This window comes from Orcinus orca, chromosome 19 (assembly GCF_937001465.1).
Source record: "Orcinus orca chromosome 19, mOrcOrc1.1, whole genome shotgun sequence".
Classification (NCBI taxonomy): domain Eukaryota; kingdom Metazoa; phylum Chordata; class Mammalia; order Artiodactyla; family Delphinidae; genus Orcinus; species Orcinus orca.
This window is the reverse complement of record NC_064577.1, coordinates 8193313-8218050: the sequence shown is the minus strand read 5'-3', so window position 1 is coordinate 8218050 and position 24738 is coordinate 8193313. Positions and strand designations below refer to the sequence as shown.

Sequence of the window (24738 nt, the reverse complement as noted above, 5' to 3'; positions counted from 1 at the left end):
AGCAGCAGGTCAATTGTCCTGTGGAATTTCCACGTTCTGGATTTGCCTCTCTTTCCTTGTGGTATCATTTAACCTGTTCCTCTCTCCCCATATAACTGTAAATGAGAGTTAAACACATGGTTAGATACTTTCAGCATTTTTGGTAAGAGTACTTCATTGGTGGGGCTGTGTGCCTCATTTTTTATTGCGTTAGGAGGTGTCAGATGAGCTCACTAACCAGAGTTCAAGTGGTACAAATAGTGGATTTTTGTTTGTTTTATTTTAAAATTACAGTCAGTTGCCAGCTAATTCTCAAAAGAAATCAAGATCTGGCAACAGTTTGCCAGAGCTGAGTAGTACCTACCCCCTTTTAGTTTGCCACTAGCCCCTTTACCTCTCCTACGCTTGCTTAGATGTGGCTTAGTTATATCACGCACCTTGCCTCTGTAGGCATTTGATTTTGTGATCCATGCTTTAAAAGTGCCACCGAAGTAAGTTATTACAATCCAGGTTTTTAAGAGGCATTTAAGTTGTTTCTCAGAGATTCAGTTTAAGATTGACAAGAGCACCCAAACGGGCCTGACTTTGGGCACAGGGAAACGTCTTAATCATTGGGTCATAGGTGTTTTACTGGGATTCACGTGACGTTGTCATTGGTGTTGACCCAGAAATCAGTGAGCAGTATGTCCTGCTACCTGGCTGGGTTACTCTGTCTGCTGTCCAGTAGTGAGCCTAAGGAATCTGAAGGTATCACTTCTGTTTCTTGATGAAATTTGTACCTGTGGGAATTGAGGCCTACCTACAGAGCTCTGGGATAGAGCTCTTTCCTCAGCATCCTGTTGCAGCCAACTTGGTGAAAAGTGAGAAGTTATACTGCGTGAGCGTGTGAACTGAAAAGCTTCAGGCTGTGTTTTAGTAAAGTCTGAATGGCACCCACCAAACCAGTTGGTTAGAATAAGCTTTTCTGGTCTCATGTAGTTTTCCTTGTCCCCAGGCTTTTTAATAGTTATGTGAAATCTCTGGCAGAGTGAGAACCTTATTTGCCAAGGTTTGGGAATCATCTGCCTGGATTTTGTGTGCTGCCCCTGCCTGAATCTCTTGTGTCCATGTTTCCATGGTGGTTTTTCCTTCGAGGATGATGATTTTCTTTCCGACTCTGATACATGGCTCTACAAGGCTGGATAGTATATGAGTACATTTTTTTTTCTTGCCGTTAATCAAGAGTCCAGCAAAGTAAACATGGGCCAAAAAAGGAGCACAGCTTCACTGTGGGAAATCCAGGTCAGGTGGCCTGTCGCAGAGAGCTTTCACATGCTCAACTTACTATATTTGCTTGAAGGCTTTTTTTTAACAGTGTGGTATGCAGGTGGTATTTTCTTCAGACCCATCCTTTGTCTTGCTTTTCAGTGCCCCTTGCATAGTTTGTGCACTCCAGCTGCTGCTGCCACTGCTGCCACCACCGTGCAGAAGAAAGCTGTGATGTGTGGGTGATACACATCTAATGCCTCCACCTTCCCCTCACCCCCCTGCCCCCACCCATGAACATAACTATAGATGAGAGCATGGTTTTAGAAGGCCTGCTTCCTTAGGCAGGATGCCTTGCCTTGTATTAGAGTGAGTTCCAGTTCCTAGAGTTGTATCACGATCCTTCAGGTTGGCGCTTCCAGAGCTCGTGCCACCGTGAAGCTCAAAATAGCTTGTGACCTGATTTCCTCTGGATAGCCTAAGCATGGACTTCATTTACAAGGATAGAGAAGAATTGAGTCTCTCTGCTAATAGGTAAATGTTTTGTCCATGATAACTCAGTTGTTGCATTGCCCCATAATTATATCATCAAAGCAGAGAAAGTTAGCTTAATTTTTTGGCCTCATGAATACAGAGATTTTGTATCTGTAAGGTAGGTACCATGTATTTTTTCGGGGTTGCTGTGGGCATTTTATTAACTTCATGTCACTGATGTGGCCCTTTACTTTTGTAAAGTAGCTTACAATATGTACCCCGTGTCATTCTCCTCCACCCTGGCAACTCTTTGAAAGTATTCTTCTGTCAACTGAGATTTGGCGGCATGTGATGACAGGAGTTCATAAGAGCCTCTTTTTCTACAGGAAGAGGCTACAGATTGGCTTTCTTTTTCTCAGGCCATAAGAAACAGCTTGGTGAGATTACTTTCAAAGAAGGTCACAACTGGGACTGGGTTTTTTCGGATATTGATCCTATGAGTTTGCTGTGAGGAACAGCCTCTAACAGACAAGGTCTGGGGCCACCTGCCTGGATCACTGCTGGACTCCCGGGCTGATGTCTGTCTTTGTCTCTTTGTGGTTAGCAGTGAGTGGAAGTTTCTCAAAGTACATTGGCCCTAACTACAAACCCTTAACGCCCCATATGACCTCGGTCACCAAACCACTTCAGGGCTTTATTTTTATCCTAGCTGTTTTGTTTCAAGATGTGAGGTTGGTTTCTTTCCTCTAGCAGAGCAGAGTTCTCTGGGGGGAAGAAACAGAGTGCCAGGGTGCAGTTGAGGCTGGTTAGACACCAAAACCACACTCTTCGTCTTTCTGGGCTTGAGACGTGGTATAAGCCATGGTGCAAACACCAGCTTCCACACGGTGAAGAAACCTCGTCAGATACTCGCTTCATTTATTTTTTGTGTTTGTTTTATTTATGTTTTTAGACAACTAAAATGTGGAGGAAGAGGAGGTGTACCTTCCCATTCTGCTTCAGCCAGAAATCTAATTCTAAGAATGAATACTTTCTTAAAATCCAGTATTTCCCAGCTTAAGGTTTTTCATCTTCCGCAAGAGTGTTGATGAGAACTCTCGCAACTCACCAGGTCTCAGGAAACCGGATTACCAACATATCCTGTTCGCGTGCATGTGTGTATTCTGTGTTACCCACAGGCCACTTTCCACCCCACGTGACCTTTAGTTACCATCCGGAAAGTCAGGACCCAGATACCAGTCAGATTTTCCAGGCTTTGGTTTGGTTTAGACATTTTAGAAAATGTTAAGAGTAGTAATTCTAAAGAGACTTTTTGAGTGGCACGCATAGTGAATAGGAAGTTATATACCCTCAAGGGAGGGGGAAAGGCTGCCCCCGTGCTCTTTTCAGTAACATGTTTGAAATCGAACATTCACAAGAAAACTTGCTACTGAAATGCACAGGGGAGGAGAGGAGAGAACTGTTTAATCGATTAGAAGTCAAATACATGCCTCAGTTCTTAGGTTTTAAGACTAAATTCTGAAGCTCTTGTTGCATTCTTTAAAATTGTAGTGTTCATTATTGGAGTTGTTTATAACACACGGCATCGGATTTTATTTTAGTCAGCATCTCTCAATATAAGTGGGCTTTAATGAGTCAGGTAGTGAGTGCTCTGAACAGGGGTAGATACAAGACTGCCAGTGGCCTGCAAGCTAAGAAGCGTTTATTACCTTCCTATGTGAGGAGTTTTTTAAAAAGAAGAGCGTGTGACAGACATACGTGGCCTGTAAGGCCTAAACTATTTACTGCCGGACCCTTTACAGAAAAAGTTGGCCCACCACTGCTCCAGAAGATGGGCGGGTGAAGGCAATTAACCCAGAGGTCCTTTAGGACCTTGATTGTTAATGAGGGTGTTATTGCCTTTTGGGGGCACAGTTCATTTTTCTGGCCTGTCACCATAGGATGTTTAGCATTCCTGGCCCCATCCACTAGATGCCAGTAGTTGGCCCCCATGAGTTTCCAAGGACTCCCTGGGAGGGATGGAACTGTTTTGGTTGAGAACCTACTGAGATTAAAAAAACACCTTGTTAAGGTTTCTTCCTTCATTTCCTCTCAGTCAGGGAAACAGACCTAGAATTTGGCCCTTCATGGCATAAGGATCAACCACAGTGAGAGAGAATTCCAGTCACTGGGGGAATAGGGAGAATTTTCAGTGTAGAATAAAAAGGTTGTAAGGAGACCATTTAATGAGTGTGTCTGTTGGTTGTTCACCCTTCAAGACTTGTTCAGGTTGATGTATGATTTATGAAAGGTTTGTTTTGATGTTGGCCATGCTTTGGAAAGCATGTTCCTCTCTATGTGAGAGGAAGAGTGGCCATCTTTGGCCTTAATGTCCAGATGATTTTGAGATCTGTGGGAATCCGTATGGTGTACTTGAGAGACTTGTTCAAAGCCAATGTAAAGACGTAGTTTTGGCATCTCCTGAATAACCTGATATCCAGACTTAAGCCAGAACTCTGGGGTTAGAGAATTTTCCAGCCTGGGAGAGTCGACTGAGAAAAGTCCTCCTTTGGCTCCTTACCAAGTTAGACAAGGGAGCAATCAGCTGCTGAGTTCCAGCCAACTGGAATGTATGTGCGAGTGTACTATAAATCGTCCCTTAGGATCCAGCTCCTAGTCCGTGAAGAGCCTTCCACATAAGAATGAGACCCTTACACTGGATCCATGTTCAGTCTGCAGCTGCTATAGGAGGGGACAGAGTAGTGAGGCGATGTTACTAGTAGTGAGTGGGAGCAGCCCACTTTATATATAACATATTGTCTGTTGTGTGGGCTAAGAGACTGCACTGACCTTTTTGTTTTCCCCATGTTACCTTTCTCACCAATTTCCTATGTTATTTTAAGTTTCTGACCATACTCGTGGGGAGACGTATCTGTAGTTCTGTTAGTTGCAATCCCTGTCTACTCTTTAGGGTCCCGGGATTTCATCTGTCTACTCTGTTTTCACTGTCTTGGGTGTGATGTTTGGGCTAAGGTAGAGAATATGGAATAGTTGTCTTCTTGGCTTGTGATCTTACCCCAGTCGGTAGACCCTTTGTTTGGCTCCAGGGGGAAACTCAGGTTAACTCAGGTTAAAACTCAGGCTTCCTCCTGGAAGCCTTTCACTTTGCTCATGAATATTTAATATTGAAGTTACTGCTCAGTTTTATTTTCTGAGTATTAGTATATAGACTCCCTAGACCAGAAGGAACTTAAAATGCTATCGAGATGCTTTCTGATGCTCAGTTCCCTGTAAAATGTATTTATCACACATTTTTATTATTAAGAGCTTCAGTGATTTTTCCAGTTGTCTATCTTCTGTCTACCGATTCAAAACTTATTGAGCGTCTGCTCTGGGAATCACTAGGCATCTCTCCTCCTTTTGCTCTTTCCATGTCATTCATTCCTAGAACATGTACCTAGGTGACATGTTGGTCTGTGGTAGTATTGCTTTGACTGAATTGTACTTTGGTGTAAGGTCATCAGCCTATATTAAGACAAATAATAAAAGAGGCCTAGGGAATCACTGCTATTTGCATTACTTGGTATCCTCTTTGTGGAAACCCACGGGAGAAATTTTTGCTTTTACTATCAGAGATAGTTGTACTGTGTGAGGTTTTTTTGTGTGTTTTTTTAACCTCATGCACATTTACGAGTTTGTTATTCAGAATAATTCTCTATTTTAATTGTTCCAGAGGTTAGAGCTGAACTCGTAACTGGCTTTAATAAATGTCAGGGATTTCTGGCATGCATTTTGTGTCGTGTCCTTACTGCTCCTGACCTCTGATCGTTTTCTTGTTGGCTCCACTTTCTTTTTTGTATTCTGTCTTGCAGTACGGTATATACCTTTATATGTGGACTTAAATAATTGGTTTCACAGTTTTATATGGACATTTTTCTCTTTTCTCTTACTTATCCAGTTGTGAAACCTCTTTCTCAGGTCAGCTAGTCATCTCTGAGGGGATCAGGGTTTTTCCTGTCCCCATTCAGGTCATTTCCATAAATATTTAGTGAATAGCTTTGTAAGCTGGTCATTATTCTAGGCACTGCACCTAGAAAGGTAAATGATATTGGTCCTTCCTTCAAAGATACAGTGTAGTAAGAAAAATGGATACGTAAGTAAATACTTGTAATGAAATGTTACATGTTATAATAGAAATATGTATACTGTATAGGGGTAATACAGAGTAGAAAGAAATTAACTCATGATAAACAGGGAAAGCTACCTAGAAAGGTGATCTGTCCTTAATTTTGAAAGATGAAACAAGTTCTTTAGGGAGATGTGGGTAGCAGACTTTTCTGGCAGAAGGAATAGCATGGATTAAAAACGTGGTGTGGTTAGAAACTGAGTGGTTGCTTCTGAGATTCCTAGCCAGGAGTCTGTCATTAGAACATCTTAGGCCACGGTACAGATGTCCACACCAATGCTGTCTAATCAGTCAGCTGGAACTGAAGATTCATCACAAAGTGGATACTTCTGGGCTTTTGATTTGGCCCAAGCTTAGAAGTGAATCCTTCAAATAGTTCTTCTTTGCTTTATTTTATGCATTAGCAAAGGTTGAGTCATCCTACAGTCATGCCTTCCATCATTCTGGGAAGCTTTCTGAGCCAAGCCTAGCTTGGCTTGGGAATAAGTTATGCACTGTGTTGTAACTGTTGGCAATAAGTCCTGTTCTTGCTCTTCACACGCACAGTAGGACTGCAACTACTGAAGCATATGGAAAAGAGGAGTTGGAATAATACCTCTGTGGATTTGCATTTTTCTGGGGTGTTTCTTGGTAAAGATACAAAAGTCTTATTATATCTAATGAGATTTTGAGCTGACTTGTGCCACAAATCTCTGAGATGCTAGCCCCTAATTTGTAAAGTAAACTATTTGTAAGTCAGTTGACATTCTCTTTGAGGAATTTCTTTGGCATATTTTCTTTTAGACTTCCGGACAGATCTGTAAAACAGTATGGCTTTTAAAATACTTTGAAGTGATACATATCAAAAGGTTGGATAAGACACTAGTAGATGCCCTTGGTGCCCCCCTGAGAAGCTGTCCCTTGTGGCTGATGCAGACTTGGAGTCAGATCTTCTGGGTCATATTCCTAAATTTCTTTTTATTTCTGCCAACACATTTCTCAGTCTCTTTCCTTGTTTCTGCATCTGTAAAATAGGATCTAACGTACACCATCAGTAGATCTGGCATTTAACACCAGCATAGCTTTCTGCACCTAGGTGGAGCCACAGCCTTTTAGCACAGTCACCTTCATTTTTTACCACCTCAGAGTTAGAACCTTGATGGGGGTTAGGACATATAGGACAAAGGATACTGGCATGAAATAAAGGCTTTTTGTGGAACAGCAGCAAAGGTTGTGGTAATTTGAAGAAAACTTTATTACAGTATAATATACATTGCAGGAAAGTGCATGTGTCAAAGCCATACAGGTTGATCAGTTGTCACAAACTAAGCAAACTGTGTAACCCAGTGTAATTGGTTTTTATTTATTTGTTTGTTTGCTTGTTTGTTTGTTTTTGGCTGTGTTGGGTCTTCATTGCCGCACGTGGGCTTTCTCTAGTTGCGGCGAGCGGGGGCTACGCTTCGTTACAGTGTGCGGACTTCTCATCGCAGTGGCTTCTCTGGCTGCGGAGCATGTGCTCAAGGTGCGCGGGCTTCAGTAGTTGTGGCACGTGGGCTCAGTAGTTGTGGCTCGGGGGCTCTAGAGCACAGGCTCAGTAGTTGTGGTGCACGGGCTTAGTTGCTCCATGGCGTATGGGATCTTCCCGGACCAGGGATCAAACCCGTGTCCCCTGCATTGGCAGGTGGATTCTTAACCACTGCACCACCAGGGAAGCCCCGGCGTAATTGGTGTTTGACTCATCATTTTCGTGCTTCTCTTTCAACTCTAAACTCACATTTTCCCTATACATTTCATAGTAACAGTGAAAGGGATAAAGCGCTGTAAATAAGTTAGGAAGAAGTTAATGTTCATGATTTACCTGCTTTCTGGTGTGCCTAAGATTGATTTTCGTTGTTGAGGGAAGATAAGGAAAATGAAGAGGAGAATTGGATCAAATACAAGGAATTTGAAGGTGTTTGCCGTGCCTTTTCAACTAGATATTTTGAGTCTGGGAACCAGCACAAAAAGGATATGACTGACAGAAAACTAGATGGAAACGGGCCTTCCTCCAGTCACAGTGAAACTGAGTCTCTCACCAAAAGTGCTGTGGTTTTTGGCCTTAATGTTGAACTCTGGCTGTTGGGGGAAAAGTGACATCATGGCCAGCCTGCTCCTTGGCGATGCTTGGGTCCAGCTGGGATGTGGGATCCTGCAAGTTCTGTGTTGCATGTTTATAGCCTTGTCTTTGGTGTCCAGGTAAACGCCAGGCTGCGTCAGCTCATTTTGTCATCTATGTGTAACCCATTTTTATTCCAACCATTTTCTTCCCTTTCTACTGCTAGCTGCCAGTGAGGTAGAGGTGCCTCTGTTGATAAAGAACAGATACAGAAGTTCACATCCAAACCTGAATAACCATTTTTAACTTGAAACACTTTTCCTAGGAGTTGATGCTCCAGAATCCTTCCCTTATTTGGTGCCTTGCTTAAATCTGAAGCTCACATGAGGTTGTCAGAGCGCCCTGTAATGCTGGTTATTTGCTTTTTGGTGCCCACAGTAGAGTGGTTTGTGAAACCTTCTTTGTGACCACATCTTTCTTAAACTGAAGCTTCGTTCTTCTCTGGGTTCTTAGATTAGTTCTTACTCCTCCCTTTCCTGAGATATTCAGGGGTGTTCCTGTATTGTGGTAGGTGGGTAGGCAGGAGGGTATGTTTTCTGATATTTTTTCTGGACCATGCATAGTCCCTTGATGATAGTGTGCAAATGCACATACATTCTTTGATTCTTGAAGAACTCCTTATTAAACAGGCGGGTTGTGGATTTATCTAGAAAAATATTAGGGTTTTTATTTTACTAGTTTTATTACTGGTGTTTTACTGCTATGGAGAACAAGCTTTTATTCACTTTTCCCACTTTTCCTTTTTCTCTCTTCTGGCTGGCATTATCCTAGAGTGCCGTTGTTAAGTGCTTCCACCGACTTTCATGGTATGATCTGGACTGGAAGTGTCTACTTCTCTTAATCTGCAAGAGTTCTCGGTTGGTTTGGCCTAGTGGTCTTTCAGTGAATGATAGCTGGAGCCATTGGTAGGTTTTTGCTTGGGGTTGCTTTAGCTTTTGGCCTTTATAAACATCCTCAGTGTGATTCTTGGTTCTGCCAAAAGAGTTGCCCCTTTTAAAGGTGGAAGATTAAGAGCTCAGACTCTGGAACCAGACTTGGGCTGGTCACTGAACCTCTCTGTGCTCAGTTTTCTCATCTGTAACATAGAAATAATAGTAGTACTTACTTCACAGGATTGTTGTGAGGTTAAATGGGCTAATAGTCATAAAGTGCTTAGAAATGTGCCTTACACAGAGAAGGTGCTGGAGAAGTTTTGACTGTTACTAAGGTGGTTGAGTATGACACACTTGTTTTGCTCAGCTGGGAAACTTTGAGCTCTCGGTGTCTGAGTTGTGTCTTTGTAGGTTGGGGTACTTTTAACTCCTAAAGCACAGAGCCAGCTCTGTAAATTCAACCTGTCCTTAGTCGGGCGCTGCCCCCAAGCTTCTGAAAGGTGCAGTCCAATAGTTAAAATCAGGTGTGAGGCCACACTTCCACACTATGTGGATTATATATCTGGGCAGAAGAGTAGAATAGGTTCTTCCAATCCTTTGCTCCCATTGGCTGAGCCTTATTTGTGGTTCAGGATGTGTCTTTTGCTCCGATCATATGGCAAAACCAGAAATTATAAAAGTATGGGTATTATAATCTTTGGGGCAAACTCATATCCATCCATCTCTTCAATCAGCTGTCCCTCACTATTGATAATTCCTGTGTCCTGGTGTATAGAAACGAATCATTCACTAAAGGACATCAGCCTAGAGCTGTGCTGACCGGTGTGGTAGCCACTAGCTATATGGGGCTATTTAATTAAAATGAAACAAAATTAAAAGTTCAGTTCCTCAGTCACCGTAGCCACCTTTCAGACACTCATTACTCACCTGTGGCTGATGGCTACTGTGTTGGTCAGTGAAGATAAGGAACATTCCCATCATCATGGAAAAATTTTATGGACAGAGCTCATATAAAGACAGACGTGTGTGTATAATAAAGATGTACCATGATACCCAGTATCACAGAGGCATGTGAAATAGTCTCTGAGTCTGGAGGATAAGGTGTCAAGCTCAGCCTGGAGGTAAGAGGGTTGGGAGGAGGGTCTTAAGCAAGGAAAAGAAGGGCTTTATTAGATATAAAAAGGAGTGCATGAGAAGGCATTAGATGGAGATTGGCCATAGCAGCAGGAAGAACATGGTGAATTTAGGGCATCACAAATAATTGTTTGTTGCTGAAGGGTGGGCTGTATCAGCAAGAGTGGAGGCAGGAGGAGCAGCCAGAGACCAGGCTAGAAAGGCTATTTGTTCAAGTATTTATCGGTTACCCTCTAGGAGTCTCTGGCTGTGGTGAATGAAATCCACAAAGTCCTTTCTGTCATGGCATGTGTGTAAAAATTGGTGATAAGTGCTATAAAAACAGTGTAAATTAGAGCAGTCGTTCTCAAACTTTGGTACAGTACTATCATCTGGGAAGCTTTTAAAAATCATGATGCCCAGGTTTCACCTCCACGCCAATTAAATCAGAATATCTGGAGATAGAAGTCAGGCGTCCGTATTTTTTAAAGATTCAGAGGTAATTCCCACAAATCGTAAAGGTTGGGAACCACTGGGCTAGAGAGAAAATATCGCCCCCCCACGCCCCCTGCCCCACGCCCCCTGAGTGGGAATGTGCTTAGCATATTCAAGTATCAGGAAGCCGCAGGAGTGGAGAATGATTATTACACAGGACTCTTGTAGGCCATTGTAAGGACTTTGTCTTGTATTCTGATGTTAGCTATGGTCTCTTCTTGTCCAGTCTCTTGAGCTGGAATGTAGCAGATGGAGCTGCTGTTACTCAGGATCAAAATCCTTAAATCTCGATAGTACTCTGTTTTCTCTTCTTTTCTTTTTTTAAAATGTTATTTATTTATTTTTGTCTGCGTTGGGTCTTAATTGCTGCGCGTGGGCTTTCTCTAGTTGCGGCGAGCGGGGGCTACTCCTCGTTGCGGTGTGCAGGCTTCTCATATTGCAGTGGCTTCTCTTGTTGCAGAGCACAGGCTGTAGGCACACGGGCTTCAGTAGTTGCAGCACGTGGGAGGGCTCAGTAGTTTTGGCTCATGGAGCACAGGTTCAGTAGTTGTGGTGCACGGGCATGTGGGATCTTCCCGGACCAGGGCTTGAACCTGTGTCCCCTGCATTGGCAGGCAGATTCTTAACCACTGCGCCACCAGGGAAGCCCAGTACTCTCTTTTCCTTTGAGTACTTTTGGGTTTTGCCAAATTATCCTCCAGAAAGAGAAATATTTAAATTCTCATAAATAGTGGTGAGTGTGCTATTTCCCTTCAGCATTAGTATTAGTACTGTACTGTTTTTCTTGTGAGTTTTTTCTGTGTATTACCTGGATAATCTATCTTACTACTATCAAATCTATATATTTTATTTATTTATTTTTTTAAATGTATTTTTGGCTGCATTGGGTCTTTGTTGCTACACACGGGCTTTCTCTAGTTGGAGCGAGCGGGGGCTACTCTTTGTTGCAGTGCATGGGCTTCTCATTGCAGTGGCTTCTCTTGTTGCGGAGCACAGGCTCTAGGTGCGCGGGCTTCAGTAGTTGTGGCTCGTGGGCTCTAGAGTGCAGGCCCAGTAGTTGTGGCGCACGGGCTTAGTTGCTCCGCGGCATGTGGGATCTTCCCGGACCAGGGCTCAAACCTGTGTCTCCTGCATTGGCAGGCGGATTCTTAACCCCTGTGCCACCAGGGAAGCCCCTCAAATCTATATATTTTAATAGATTCTTCAACAGTCACTTACTGAATATGTATTAAGTACCAGACACTATGCTAGGCTGTTTAAAAATATTATTGAAAGGAAATAAGAATATCCAAATTATTTCTGAAAATGAAATCAGTGCTTCACTTAGTTTGCGTAAGACTTCTGTGTGATTCTAAAGACTTCTGCTTGGTTCTGGGCCACTGCTGGTCTCTGTAAATTGAGTTACTTAGAACTAGAACTATTGGGAGTTAGGAACAAGGGATCATGATTGATTGAGCGTGAAATGATGGTTTTCTTTGTCTTCCCTCTTTTCTCTGTCTCTATTGCCAATGGATGATTGCAGCAGCTTCTTAACTGGTCTCCTGGCCTGTAAACATTTCACTCTGCACTCCCTCCACCCAACCAGAAAAAAAAAAAAACAACTAAAATTTCTAAACAGTTGTCAGAATGTCCTTTTAAAAATGGAGGTTTGCTTATGCCACTTCCCTGCTCAAAACCCTTCAGTGGCTTTGATTAAGATCAGACTCTTTAACAAGGACATCTACAACTTGGCCCAGCCTATTTCTTTAGCCTCCCTCTTGCAGAATCACTCACCTGGCCATGCCAGTCTACAACGTTCTACTCTTGGGACCATCACACATGCTGTCCCCTATGCTTATGAAACATAGGCATGACTCTTTACCTCTTTTCCTCTGAGATCTCTGATGCTCCTGCTGTGGAAATACACAGCATCCCATCCTTCGCCAATCATGGTACTTTATAATTGTGTCAACCACAGAGGAGGCATTATCTCTGCCTTGTTCATAGTTCATGCACAGTGTCATGTCCCTAGAAGATGGCAAGTAAGTTTTTGTTGAATGAGTACATGAATGGGTGGACACAGTGTGAAAAGGACCTCACCATCATCAGCGCTCTGTTGATCCATTCATTTAAAAGAGGGTTTGAGCTTGTGTATGTGCCTTTGGAAAACTATTTTCTGGTGCCCAACTCTTCACCAAGTGGGAGCTTCAGCCCTGTCCTCTTCTCTCCCACTTTGTGCAGTTGCAAAGGTGTCCCATCTCCCCCATTTTTTGGGTGGATGGGCATGAGAGTTCCCAGGCTCTGAGAGAGATGAGTCAGAAAGAAGAGTCATTCAGAAAGTAACTCAGTCAGAGTAACAGTGTCGCCCTTTGGCTGAACTTTCTCTCTTTCTCTGTATACCTTGAGATGCTAAGCTGGTGGCACTTCTGAGCTGTAGATTGTCAGACCACACAGCACAGGTTGAATTTACTTTCCCTTGAAAAGTCCTGGGGCCCTCTGACCTAAGTGAAATATTGATTGGGCTTGGGTGTGTTGTGTTTCCACCCCATAGTGGCTTCCAAGGTGGAAACCTTGAGAGCCCCATTTATATTTCTCTGTAGCCTTTGGGGTGTTTGAGTTCAGCAGTCTTTTGGCATTTGGTGTATTTTGTGATAACATAGACTAGGATGGTGTTTGCCCAGAAGCTGGTAAGAAAGATTAGATTTAGTTAGAACTATTCATTTGTGGGCTTTTAGAATTGGAAGGAACACTGTGGATTGGTGATTCCCCTGAGGTGATAGGTGGGAGGGTAGGTGTCAGAACATCCAGAGAGGCGGGGCTTGCTATTAAACAGCCTATGAGATTCATTGCTGTTTCCAGTATGTGTGTGGTAGCCCGGAAGTGTTGTGCAGGTACAAACATTTTTTTGAGACCCCAGTGTTATAGATGAGATTAAGGCTCAGCATCCTTTTTCTGTAAAGGGCCAGATAGTATTTTAGGCTTTTGGGCACACTCTCAGCTACAGCTGCTCAGCTCTGCCTTTGTAGGGGGAAAGCAGCCACAGACAATATGAAACAAACAAGTGTGGCTGTGTTTCAATAGAACTCTATTTGTGGACCCTGACATTTAAATTTCATATAGTTTTCATGCGTCATGAAAAATTCTTTCGATTTTTTTCAACTGTTAAAAAATATAAGAGCCATTCTTAGCTCATGGGCCACACTAAAAAACGCTTCGGCCATAATTTGCTGACGCGTGATCTAGCCCAGGGATTCCCAGATCTAGCTGTCTTTCAGAATTACCTGGAGACCTTTTAAAGATGCTGATTCGCAGTCCCCTTCTCCCCTCCCTGAGGATTCTGATTCTGAAGGACTGGGGCATCTATATTTTTTACAGACGCTCTTCTTGTGATGCATACACACTCAGGGTTATGGAATCACCGATATTGATCTCACCCTGCCTTCTTGTTTTATAGTTGAAGAAACAGCCTTAGAAAGTGGACGTGATTTGTCGATAGTTATATAGAAAATAAATGGCATAACCAAAATTTGAACCCAGGTCTTGAACCCAGATCAGTGGTCTTTGTTCATATTATTCCGTACTACTCCCTCCCCCACAGTAAACAAAGGAGCGATAAATACAGAATAGTCACAAATACGTGGTTCGTTCTTTTCTTTAGACCTAGTGCCAGTTTTCCTCCTGAGAGCCAGCCCGGTACTCTAAGCTCAGCTGTCCCTCTGCTTGCTGGCTGGGTTTTCCGGAGCTGACTGGTGATTTGACATTTAGCCCAATTTCCCTCCAGTTTGCTGGCTTTAAGTAGGAGAGATAATGAAGTAATAGCAAGTAAATTGCTTTAATGTAAGACTTTGTTGAGGCAGCACTAAGCTGCAGTGTGAGAGTGAGAGCTGTTGTTTCAAGGGGTGCATTGGTTTTAAGAGGCACGTTTTACACTTGAATTCACATGGCTCAGATCCAGCCATCTAAGTAGGACAGCTCTGCATGGAACTTGGGCTTAATTAGAGCTAATTGAGCTGTCGTCCTGCCCAGAACAGTTCAGGGGTGAAGAAACTGAAGGTGAAGAGTAATCACCGTACCTGCTCTACCGCAGCCTCAGTGTGGCTCTTTGGGATTCGAAGATGGATTTTTGTGATTTGCTTTGTCTCCCTACAAGGCATTTGAGTCTTGCTACTTGACTTGCCTGTGCATTTTTATTTATCTATATCCTGGAAAGAGGAATACTGAAAGATCTAATGAGCAGTTTTTATTCCTGCTATATGAGTATTATACTGCTGACTTAACCGGTAGGCGTCCATGTTTTGTGTGCCGGGCCCTCCTTCCTCACTTTCTCTATCATCTCCTTAGATCTCCCTGCCACAGACTTTTCCTGGCTGAGGGATAGTGACAGTAAGGGAAGCACAGTCCCTTCTGGCACCTTCGTAGTCAGAAGGCCTTGTCTTAGGTTTTGGAACATAAATGGGGAGTTGGCAAGTTGGTTTGTTATTTATCTTTTATTCTTGGGCTACAAGTTCTTTGGCTTTGGGGAGCCTGTCTTGTTGGTCTGCTCTTGATTGTGCCTGTCAGGGGAGCACAGGGATGAAGGTGGGCAGCTTCACCTCTGTGCTCACATTCTTTTCCACCTGTGATCTCAGTGCTTTAGGGAGATAACTGGGCTTTGATGGGAGGCTCTGAAAGTCCTGGACATTTTCTAACAGGCACCATTGAAATTTGGTCTTCACCTATGTTGTCTCTCATCTAAGGGGATAGAGCCCCCCTTTTAAAACACAACAAAGTTTTTTTTTTTTTTTTTTAGTACTTGGTATTTAAAAGTAGAGACATCCCAGATGAATAAATTAGAGAACGATAGTTTATGTTCCCCAAAACGCTTTCAAGACGCATGCCGGACGTCCTCTTAATACTGAGGAATTCCGCTTAATTCCTCCTACTGTCCTTAAAATGATTCACTTTTCAGAAATTCAGTTTTCCACACAACTTTTTAGAAGCAGGAACAACTATTAAGAATTAAAATTGGGCATATTTCAGAATCCTCTCCTCTGGTGATGTCTTGCTGCCTCTGAGGAGCTGCTTTCTCTTTCCTTGCTACACAGTCTATAAAGCACTTAGGCAGTTCTGAGTAGTAATAACCGGGGCTTGCATAAGACATTTATTCCTCAAAATGCTTTAATTTGTATGACTTCGTTTTATCCTTTCAGCTCTGAGTTAGGTACCGTCAGTGGTAGAAATTCCATTTTACAGTTGAGGAACAACCCAAACCATTTTACTCATAACCCCATAGTTAATGGAAGGACAGACTTTGTTGTGAGTGTCCAGAGACCTACCCATGCAACTATTGCCATTAGTGTCTCTTTGGGTCCTTGCTTTTAGATGGTACAAAAGGCCCAAGAGTCCCTTGTGAGTCGGCTATGGACTTAAACCAGAGAACCAGGAGCCCTTTAATAATTCTAACACTGTCTCTTAGGGCTACACCCAAGAAGCATTTTTAGTTTCTGGTGAACAGTATGTAATTGCACGAGGAAGATCTGGAGACAGTCTCACCATATGCGGAAAAACAGTTATTTCTCTACCTGAGTGAGACCATCTGAGTGTATTGTTAGGAATCAAAAAGCTCCAAACATGGAGCCAATCCATGTGATGTGTTGGAGAGGGAGGAAGCTCAGGCTAAGACCTTCCTTTTGTGGACTTGGTATCAGTTAGGTTTTCCAAAAGCTCTGCCTCAGCACTTGCTGACTTCGTGTTATTAATTTACGATAGTGCTTAGTCCCATTTTGATCAATGTGTAACAAATCTACTTCCTCAGTATAACATGCTTTACCTCTCTCTAGAATGTATCTACATTTTAGCTCCTTTCCTACTCAAAATGTTGGTGACAGATAAAGAGAAACTATATTTAGGGTAACAGGTACTTTCAGACTAAAAATAAAGCACTGGTTCTCATTAACCAAGGTCAGAGAGAATGTGTGTATAGTTTGACAAAGTTTGCTAAGATTCCCTTCACTATCACTAGTTGAAAAACAATGCATTGAAATCCACTGTCTACTAGATATAGTTAAAATATGATAATGGCAGGTGTGAAGTCAGGTAATTAAGTAGGCCTCATCTACTACCCTAAGAGAAGGATCTTTGGGAAGTATAGCTAGAACGCCAGCATTAAAAAACCTCCTGGTGCACTCATTTTGTTCCAGGAGGCATTGTGAGTTACACACTGTTTCCTACCTAATGGGTAGGGAAAACTTAAAGGTAAAACTGAACTGCTCTTTTTAGCTGCTCTTCCCCCCTCATTGGCCCTTCATGAATAAGCTCACCTGTTCTCTTCCTGAGATAGATGGCAGTTTAAGGGGAGGAGAACTGTTTTGGAATCGGAGACCTGGGTTCAAGTTCTGTCATTCACTGGTTTAAGTTGCTTGAATTTCTGAGCTATCTTGCGGCTTGGGGGATAGTAATTGGCTTGAACGAGATGGGTTAATATCGTTCTGTTTCTACCAAAGTATCCTGCATGTATAAATAGAACCAGTTATGGATGAGTTAACCAGTTTATGATTGGCAGCTGGAAAAAGGGACAGTTGAGTTAAAACAAGAATAGAGAGAGAATATATATTTTTACCTTTTTATTTTGAAATAATTTTATACCCATAGAAAAGTTGCAAGAATAATACAGGGAACTCTTGTATATCCTTCACCTGGATTCTCCAGTTGTTAACATTTTACCACTCACTCTACCATTCATTGGGAGAGAATGTTCAGCTGACACTTGAGTGTTTACAGATGCCGAGCACGTGCTTTTAGTTGCCTTATCTCATGCACCAGTCCCTTAATGTATGGGTACTGTTATCTCCACTGCATAGAAAGAAAAACTTTGGGAGGTTAGATCAGTTGCCTGAGACCCCACAGCAGGTAAGTGGCAGAGGTTTGAGGGGTAAGTTTTTCACCACCTTCCTTTGCATTCTAGCCCAGGCCTTGCCACTAACAGTGGCGGAGCCCTCGGCCATTTACTTTGTGGCAGGTCCTCATCTTTCCCTTCTGTTCATGGAACCCAGTGTCCCCTGCCCTGACTCACCTCACTGTAGAGACAGGTTACATTCCATGAAGTATCCTTTTTAACTACAGAAATCAGAGTTTTGTCTGGTATTGCTGATTAAGTGTAATTTGTTGAAGCAAATATAAAGACTGAAGATTGTTTTCAGTTTGTGGTTGAAGTCACTGGGGAGGCGAGAATGCCCTCCTTTCCTCACACCCAGCTTCCTTGTGAAATTGGTGGAACTGCCACAATTTGACTGGTTTTCTGTTTTGCAAGGGTATAAACCAGAAGAGTATTTTCCTCTTGGGCAGAGCATCCAGGGTGCTGGACTGTTCCTTGCCCTAACCACCACCTTGAGATCAAAATCCTTTATCCGTCTTCCCTGTCGGGCTACAGGGCCCTGAGCATATTGCTTCCAGGAGACCAGGGAAGATGACAGGGTTTGGTCTTTAGATTATTTCCACTTTCTTTGGAGTTGAATTTTTTTTCCCTGCCTTGTTTTGCTTAGAGGAATGTATCCCCTAAATTTTGATAGAAGTAGATTTTCTAGAACCTTGAACTGAGATTGAAAACTCGGCAGCTCATGGCTGTGTGAGCCAGATGTGGCTGGCAAACGTGTGCTTTTGGCTTGCCTAATGTTTAAATTTTTTTCTTTAGTAGCCAACATTTAAAAGCCAGAGGATTTCACATAACGCCAGCTTTCAGTTTTTCTTTCAAATAAAAGAAAAAAAAAAAAAAAGAAAGGTTTGAACTTTTATTTTCAAAGCTGGAGAAGTACAATTTGATAAGCTAGTTAGTGGTGGGATTACCTTACCCTTGGTTACCAAAGAAGAGTTCTGTTTTTTGGGTAGGTAGAAAAACAGCTCGTAAGAAGGAGAAGGGACTTATCCAAGATCATCATCATCCCAGTCCTGTACTTCTCAGTGTTTCATTTCCGTCATTATGGGGACAGAGTGACTTCTAGATGGCAGAGGGTGACAGCCATCTACCCAGCTTAGTTGGAATTCAGTGCTTCGCTCCCTGCACACAGACACTACTGCCAGCAGGGGGTGCTGTCCGTTCACCGAGCCTGCTGTCATCTTGGCTCAGCTGAGCAGCAGCTGTTGGGCATGGGCCCTGGGTCTGTGTGAGAGTTTGGGCATGTTCATTTGGTTCCCATCCCTAGTGCCCACCCCTTAGACCCTGGCCAGGTTATTGTGTCACTAGGGACTCTGTTCAGTAACAGGAAACTGGGGAAAGTTTAATTGTTTTCTCCTCTCTTTTTTTCCCATGCAGCTGAACAAAAGGTTCATCCTCAGTTTTCTCCATGCCCATGGGAAGCTGTTTACCCGGATTGGGTAAGTGTGCAGGATGTTTATTTTATTTTCCTACATTACAAGTCATTTTGGAATTTAATATTGTTAGCAACTAGACTGTGTTTGTAACTGAGGGCACAGGGTGTGAATTCTTAGGGGCCTCCACCTTCTCTCCTCTTCCCTTCACTCACTCTCCTACTGTGCTCATGAAGTTTGGGAAATATTACTCTCCATCCCTCTGGCTCCCCCTTCCCTACCTTTACTAAAGCCCCCTTTTAACCACAATCTTTTCCCAGCCCCCACCCCTAATCCCTCTGGATTTCTCTTTCCTCTGCCTTCCGGCTCAGCCCCTAGTGAGCTCCGCAAGGAAGTCATGCTTAGTCCCTGGGTGCAGCTGCCAGGGGTCCTCCTTAGGGGAAAATACTATCCACTAATTTTCCCTTGAAAATTAGTGGACAGTAATTTCTTTCTTCCGACATTTTCTCTTCCTTCGAACCATACCCCTTCCTCCTGTGCTCAGTTTCCTGCACCATATTGCTGACCTCAGTAAATGCTAAGACTTCTCTTTGGTTTCACCATTCACCACGGATTTCCATATAAGTCTCAGGGAAGGTGGTGTGGGTGAGACCCTGTTACTTAATCCATTAAGCCTCTGGGAAGAGATCAGGTTTTGAGTATCCCTTTGGTGGATCCGAGTTTCTCCTCACTGTGTAAAGCTGGTGCCCCTGTGCTGAGTGCCTCGTTATTCCAGGAGAGGAACGGGTGGCAGTGCCCTCAGGTCGTCTCTGCATTTTAATATTTTCTGAGTTGGAGGTTTTATTGTGAACTACCCTTTGAGGTGATTTGCTTTGGATTATAGTTCCCCCAGTTGTTGTCAGTGTTTGCCTTTCACTTTCTTTTTTTTAAGATTTTAATTTATGTTTTTGGCTGTGTTGGGTCTTTGTTGCTGCGTGCGGGCTTTCTCTAGTTGTGGTCAGCAGGAGCTATTCTTTGTTGCGGTGCGTGGGCTTCTCATTGCAGTGGCTTCTCTTGTTGCAGAGCACGAGCTCTAGGCATGCGGGTTTCAGTACTTGTGACGCGTGGGCTCAGTAGTCATGGCTCGCAGGCTCTAGAGTGCAGGCTCAGTAGTTGTGGCACATGGGCTTAGTTGCTCCGCAGCATGTGGGATCTTCCCGGACCAGGGCTCGAACCCATGTACCCTGTATTGGCAGGCAGATTCTTAACCACTGTGCCACCAGGGAAGCCCCTCCCTTTCACTTTCTGTCATAACCTTGTAAGTGTATCTGTAATGCTCTAGAAGGTTTCCTTAGTGGGAGAAGCTGAAAAGCTTTGTCCTGCTTGAAGAAACACTGTTTGTGGATGGTAAACTAGACACTGTACCTTTTACATATTCATTTGTCATCAGCCTGGGCAAGAGTGACAGGGATGGCTATAGTCTTGATTTTGAAATGACTTGGGAAACTTGGAGTAGTGCCAATAGATGCATCTCTACTAGCAGAAATAAGTGTGAAGTGATTTACTCAGCAAAGTAAACTAGGTGCATCAGTAGCAGCCCCTCACCCCACCCCCACGTCAGCTCTACTCTGGCAGGAGTTTTTGCTTAAGACTGTTGTATCCCTAGTGCCTGGCATGTAATAGGTGCTCAGTAAATATTTGTTGTAGGAATAAGTGAATTATTACAAGAAATGGGTAGATTGTGAAAGACTGGAGAGAAGGATCTAGTATTCTATGGGTCGTAGTAGGCCAGTCAGTAGTGAGTAATGTAAAGGTGCAGTTTCAGGGTGGGTGCAGTTTCAGGATTATTATCTTATAATAAGAAGATATTATTTCATAAAATAGTACATCATATGAGAAATACCACTGTACTGCACTTAAAGTAGGTGCTATGGTTCCTTATCTCTTTATTTCTTTTAAAATTCTCATTTAAAAAATCTTTTTTTCCCCTTACTACCTTTCTAGTCAGTATTTTCTCCTTTTTTCTTTTTCCTGTGTTTGTTCTTTAACTTTTTATGTACCTCATGTTTGCTCTAAGTCAGGATTTCTCAACCTCTGTACTGTTAATATTTTGAACCTTATAATTCTTTGTTGTAGGGGCTGTCCTGTGTAGGATGTTTAACAGCATCCCAGGCTTCTACCCACTACATGCCAGTAGCATTCCTTCTCTTCACCCCCAGTTATGACAATTAAAAATGTCTCTAGACATTGCCAAATGTTCCCCGCAGTGCAAAATTGCTCCTGGTTGAGAACCACTGCCCTAGGTATTTCTTAGCTCTGTTAGAGACTCTTGGGACTAAAAAAGTTATAAATCTTGGTCCAGAGTATACGAATGTTTAGGAGATATATGTGTGTGTGTGTGTGTGTGTGTATATATATATATATATATATCTATCTCTCTCACACACACACATACTTATATATATACATATACATATATATATATATATACACACACACACACACACACACATATATATATATTTTTAAATCAGGTTAAGCATTAGTTAGAACCTTATTTTTTCCCCTTTTTAAAACTCTCATATTTAGATATTTTGAAGGAAGTTTGAGAAAGGATCACAATAATGATTAAAAAGCTAGAAATTGATTTCTGAGAGGACAAATTAATCTTTAAAAAAATAAGGTAGGGCTTCCCTGGTAGCGCAGTGGTTGAGAGTTCGCCTGCCGATGCAGGGGACGCGGGTTCGTGCCCTGGTCTGGGAAGATCCCACATGCCGCGGAGCGGCTGGGCCCGTGAGCCATGGCCGCTGAGCCTGCGCGTCCGGAGCCTGTGCTCCACAGCGGGAGAGGCCACAAGAGTGAGAGGCCCGCGTACCGCAAAAAAAAAAAAAAAAAAAAGGTAAAAAAAGTTTTATTTGGAGACAGCTGTTGGGGGTACCCTAACTGTGTTTAAATATTAGGGTCATAACCAAATTGTTTTGACTTCTTTTGGATGACAGCAAGAGAAAAATAAAATAGGCTTATGTTGCAGCTGGAGAGGTTTGGGTTAGGTGTAAGAAGATTTCACAGAGGGAAGACGTTCAGGAATTTTCTTCTCTGGAAGCCTTTGCGAGCGAATAGATTATCTCATTTGTCAGAGGTGGTTTGCTGTGGTCCAGATTATTTTTCAAGATCTCTTCCATTCCTGCATATAACATATTCTGTTGGCAAAAAGATAAGGCCAGTCTAGTTGCACCTTCATGAACAGTGAGTCGTCGTAGTGTTCATATGAGGAAAATATATGTAAATTCTAGGCACCCCAGCCCCTCGGTGAGTATTCCTCTTGTGCTCTCCTAGAGGTAAAAAGAGAATTGAGCCCCATATTTATTCTGGAAGGCAGAAACAGCAATAATTTTTCTATTGGAAAAAAAGAAGTATAGAAGTCTGTAAGACTAGAAAAGCAATGAGCCCGAGCCACACACAACAACATGGACTGCTGCCTAATTACCAAGAAGATGTGAAATGTGGGAGGCGTTGAAAACGAATTAAGAGTGAGGAGATTGTAATGGGGAGCAGCTGAAGACACATCCACTGTCCCGCCTGCCTGCTGAGAAAAGCCCCCCGTGGCTCTCCCAGTCTTCGTCTTGTCCGTGCCCCGTGTTCTCCGTTGCATCCGCGTATGCTTGAGGGCCTAATGTGTGCCACGCTGGTCTCCTTCCTCTCAGCAACCAGCGAAAAAGAGGTGCGGAGTGTTAGATGGAATCAAGTGCCAAAAAGAGTTTGTTTTTCTCCGCTGACTAGTTCTAAGACCTCGAGAGGGAACAAGTCAGAGCCTCTGTGGGCTCTGGTTTCCTTATCAGTAGTTTAAATAGATGATCTCCAAGGTCTGTTCCAGTCCTTATGTTCTGTAACACTATGATTTTTTTTCCCCTCATTGTTACCCTGTCATACGGCTTAGTTGTTTTGTTTTGTTTTTTGCTACTGGTTCGCTCCTATCTTGTTCAGTTTTTAAAAATTAAGATGTTAAGAAAAGTTAGGGAGCCTGATTCTTTTCTGCAGAGAATGTTGTCTGGCCCAGCTGTGTTCCCCAGCATATGAGAGGTTGGGTCCTGCCCCATTAGTCACTATCTGAGTCACTCACGGGTCTAGGTCCCAGTATTGTCTGAAAGACTGGTTTCTTGAAACTGCCATTCAAATGAGACAAGGTATCTCTGGAGATCACTTCAGAAAGCAGTCGCTTTAGCCAGCCAGTATCCTGAAAGTGACCGTACCTTCTGCAGCTTTAAAGGATGGGGCCGGAATCCTCTCAGGCTCAGGAAGGGGAATAGGTCAGGGTGCCGTGTGGCTCCTAACAGACACTGGCTTTCCCCGGGAGAGGCAGATCAGACCTGTGCTCAGACTCCTCTGAGAGAGGTCGGGAAGCCGGCAGCCTGTAGACTTTTGATTTGTGACAAACAGAATAATTTTGCTTCCCATTATAGCCTAGGTTGAAGTTACCACTTTAGTTTTTACTTGCTTGCCGAGTCATGCTATTTGCACAGCTTCAAGATCTCTTGGAATTCAAAGGCTCATGTTTATTTTGGACTCTGAATTGTTAAGAATATAATGTTTGTGTCTTGATTTTTTTTAAAATTATAAATGTATTATATACAAAAGCCAGAAGTATTCATTGTAGGGGAAATCTTTTTACTATATACAGTGCTTATTGTAAAATATTTAGAAAACCCAGCAACAAGAAGAAATAAAAAATTATTCTCACTATCCAGAGATGACTATCTACCACTAACACTTGGTGTATATTTTATCTTCTTTTCTATACATCACGCACACACATTTTCTTATTTATTTTTTACAAATATGTATAAAAAGGGATCGCGTTAAACTACTTTAAAACTGTCCACATTTAATATATGTTGGACTTTCTCCCACATGATTAAAAAATCTAATACAGCTTTTAAAAAATAGAATTCAGTTGTATGGATGTGCCGTTTTCATCATCGGCTGTTGTTGGGCGTTTTAGGATGCTTCCAGTTTTTGGCTGTTATAAATTGCCGTTTTTTTATGCTTTCTCTCCTCTTCCTCTGCTGCTACTACTGCTGCTGCTTCTTGCCTAAAACTTTTACAATTATTACATAAGTAATGTATAAAATCTCCTTATAAAAGTATAACATTCTTTTCTAAAATTTCTTTCAACTCTCCCCCAACCCCTGTGCCTTCCAAAGAGATAATGCCGGACATCAGGTTATGTATTCTTCCAGACCTTTTTACTATATTTACATACTTAACACATGTAGCCATAAAAACCATAATTTTATTTTGTGGGTTTTTTCCTAAACAAATTGTATACTGTCATTATCTCAGTTTTGGTATAATTTTCGTTCTGCAATATGGGGTGGAGGGAAGAGAAAGAAAGAAAACTACTTACAGGTAACTTGAGGCCAAAAACAGACATCATTTTGGTTACGAAACTGGGCACCAGAAACGCTGTTATTGAGCTCTGAGGAAGAATCTTTTATCTGTGTGTCCTTCAGTTGTGGCCTAACAAAACTGATTTTTGTCTGAGAATGCCATCTTTCCTCATATCTCAGAATTGAAGTTACTCTAACTTATGCATTTGATTTTTTTTTTTTCTTGTGTTTTAATCATGTTGAACTAGTTGAAAGGCGAATGGGGGATTTTTTTTTTTTTAAACTTTCGAAAAAAAGAAGATGTGGACATTTGGCCTGGTGCTCTTTTGAGACTTCATTCTGACCTAGGGAGTGTTAATGGATCTGTTTCAATTCCCATCCAGGGAAGAGGCTTCCTCAGACACAGCCTCGAAGCAAGACTGTCCCACGTGACACTTCTGTCATGTCGTTCTGTGCTGGCTCTCTACCGCCTTTCAACACGGAGACACATGGCTCTGAAACTTGCCCAGTGTGGCTGCTTTTCAAGCAGAGTGAACTCTGCTATTCTTGTAACGAGAAGTGCTAGCCCCCCTCCCCACCTCCACCAGAAAGAGTGCTGCACAGTGTCAAGATTTAAAATGAAACCTTTGTTAT

General features: G+C 42.6%; 1 protein-coding gene across 5 annotated transcripts in view; it reads left to right on the top strand.

Annotated features, from left to right (window-relative positions):
• The window catches only part of SMG6 (SMG6 nonsense mediated mRNA decay factor), a 238253-nt gene that overhangs the window by 31964 nt on the left and 181551 nt on the right, over nucleotides 1-24738 (top strand). For all 5 annotated transcript variants that reach the window (XM_004267048.4, XM_033423246.2, XM_033423243.2 and 2 more), the window contains one exon: nucleotides 18744-18805. In XM_004267048.4, the coding sequence (XP_004267096.1) occupies nucleotides 18744-18805 (62 nt within the window). The remainder of the gene's footprint in view (nucleotides 1-18743; nucleotides 18806-24738) is intronic.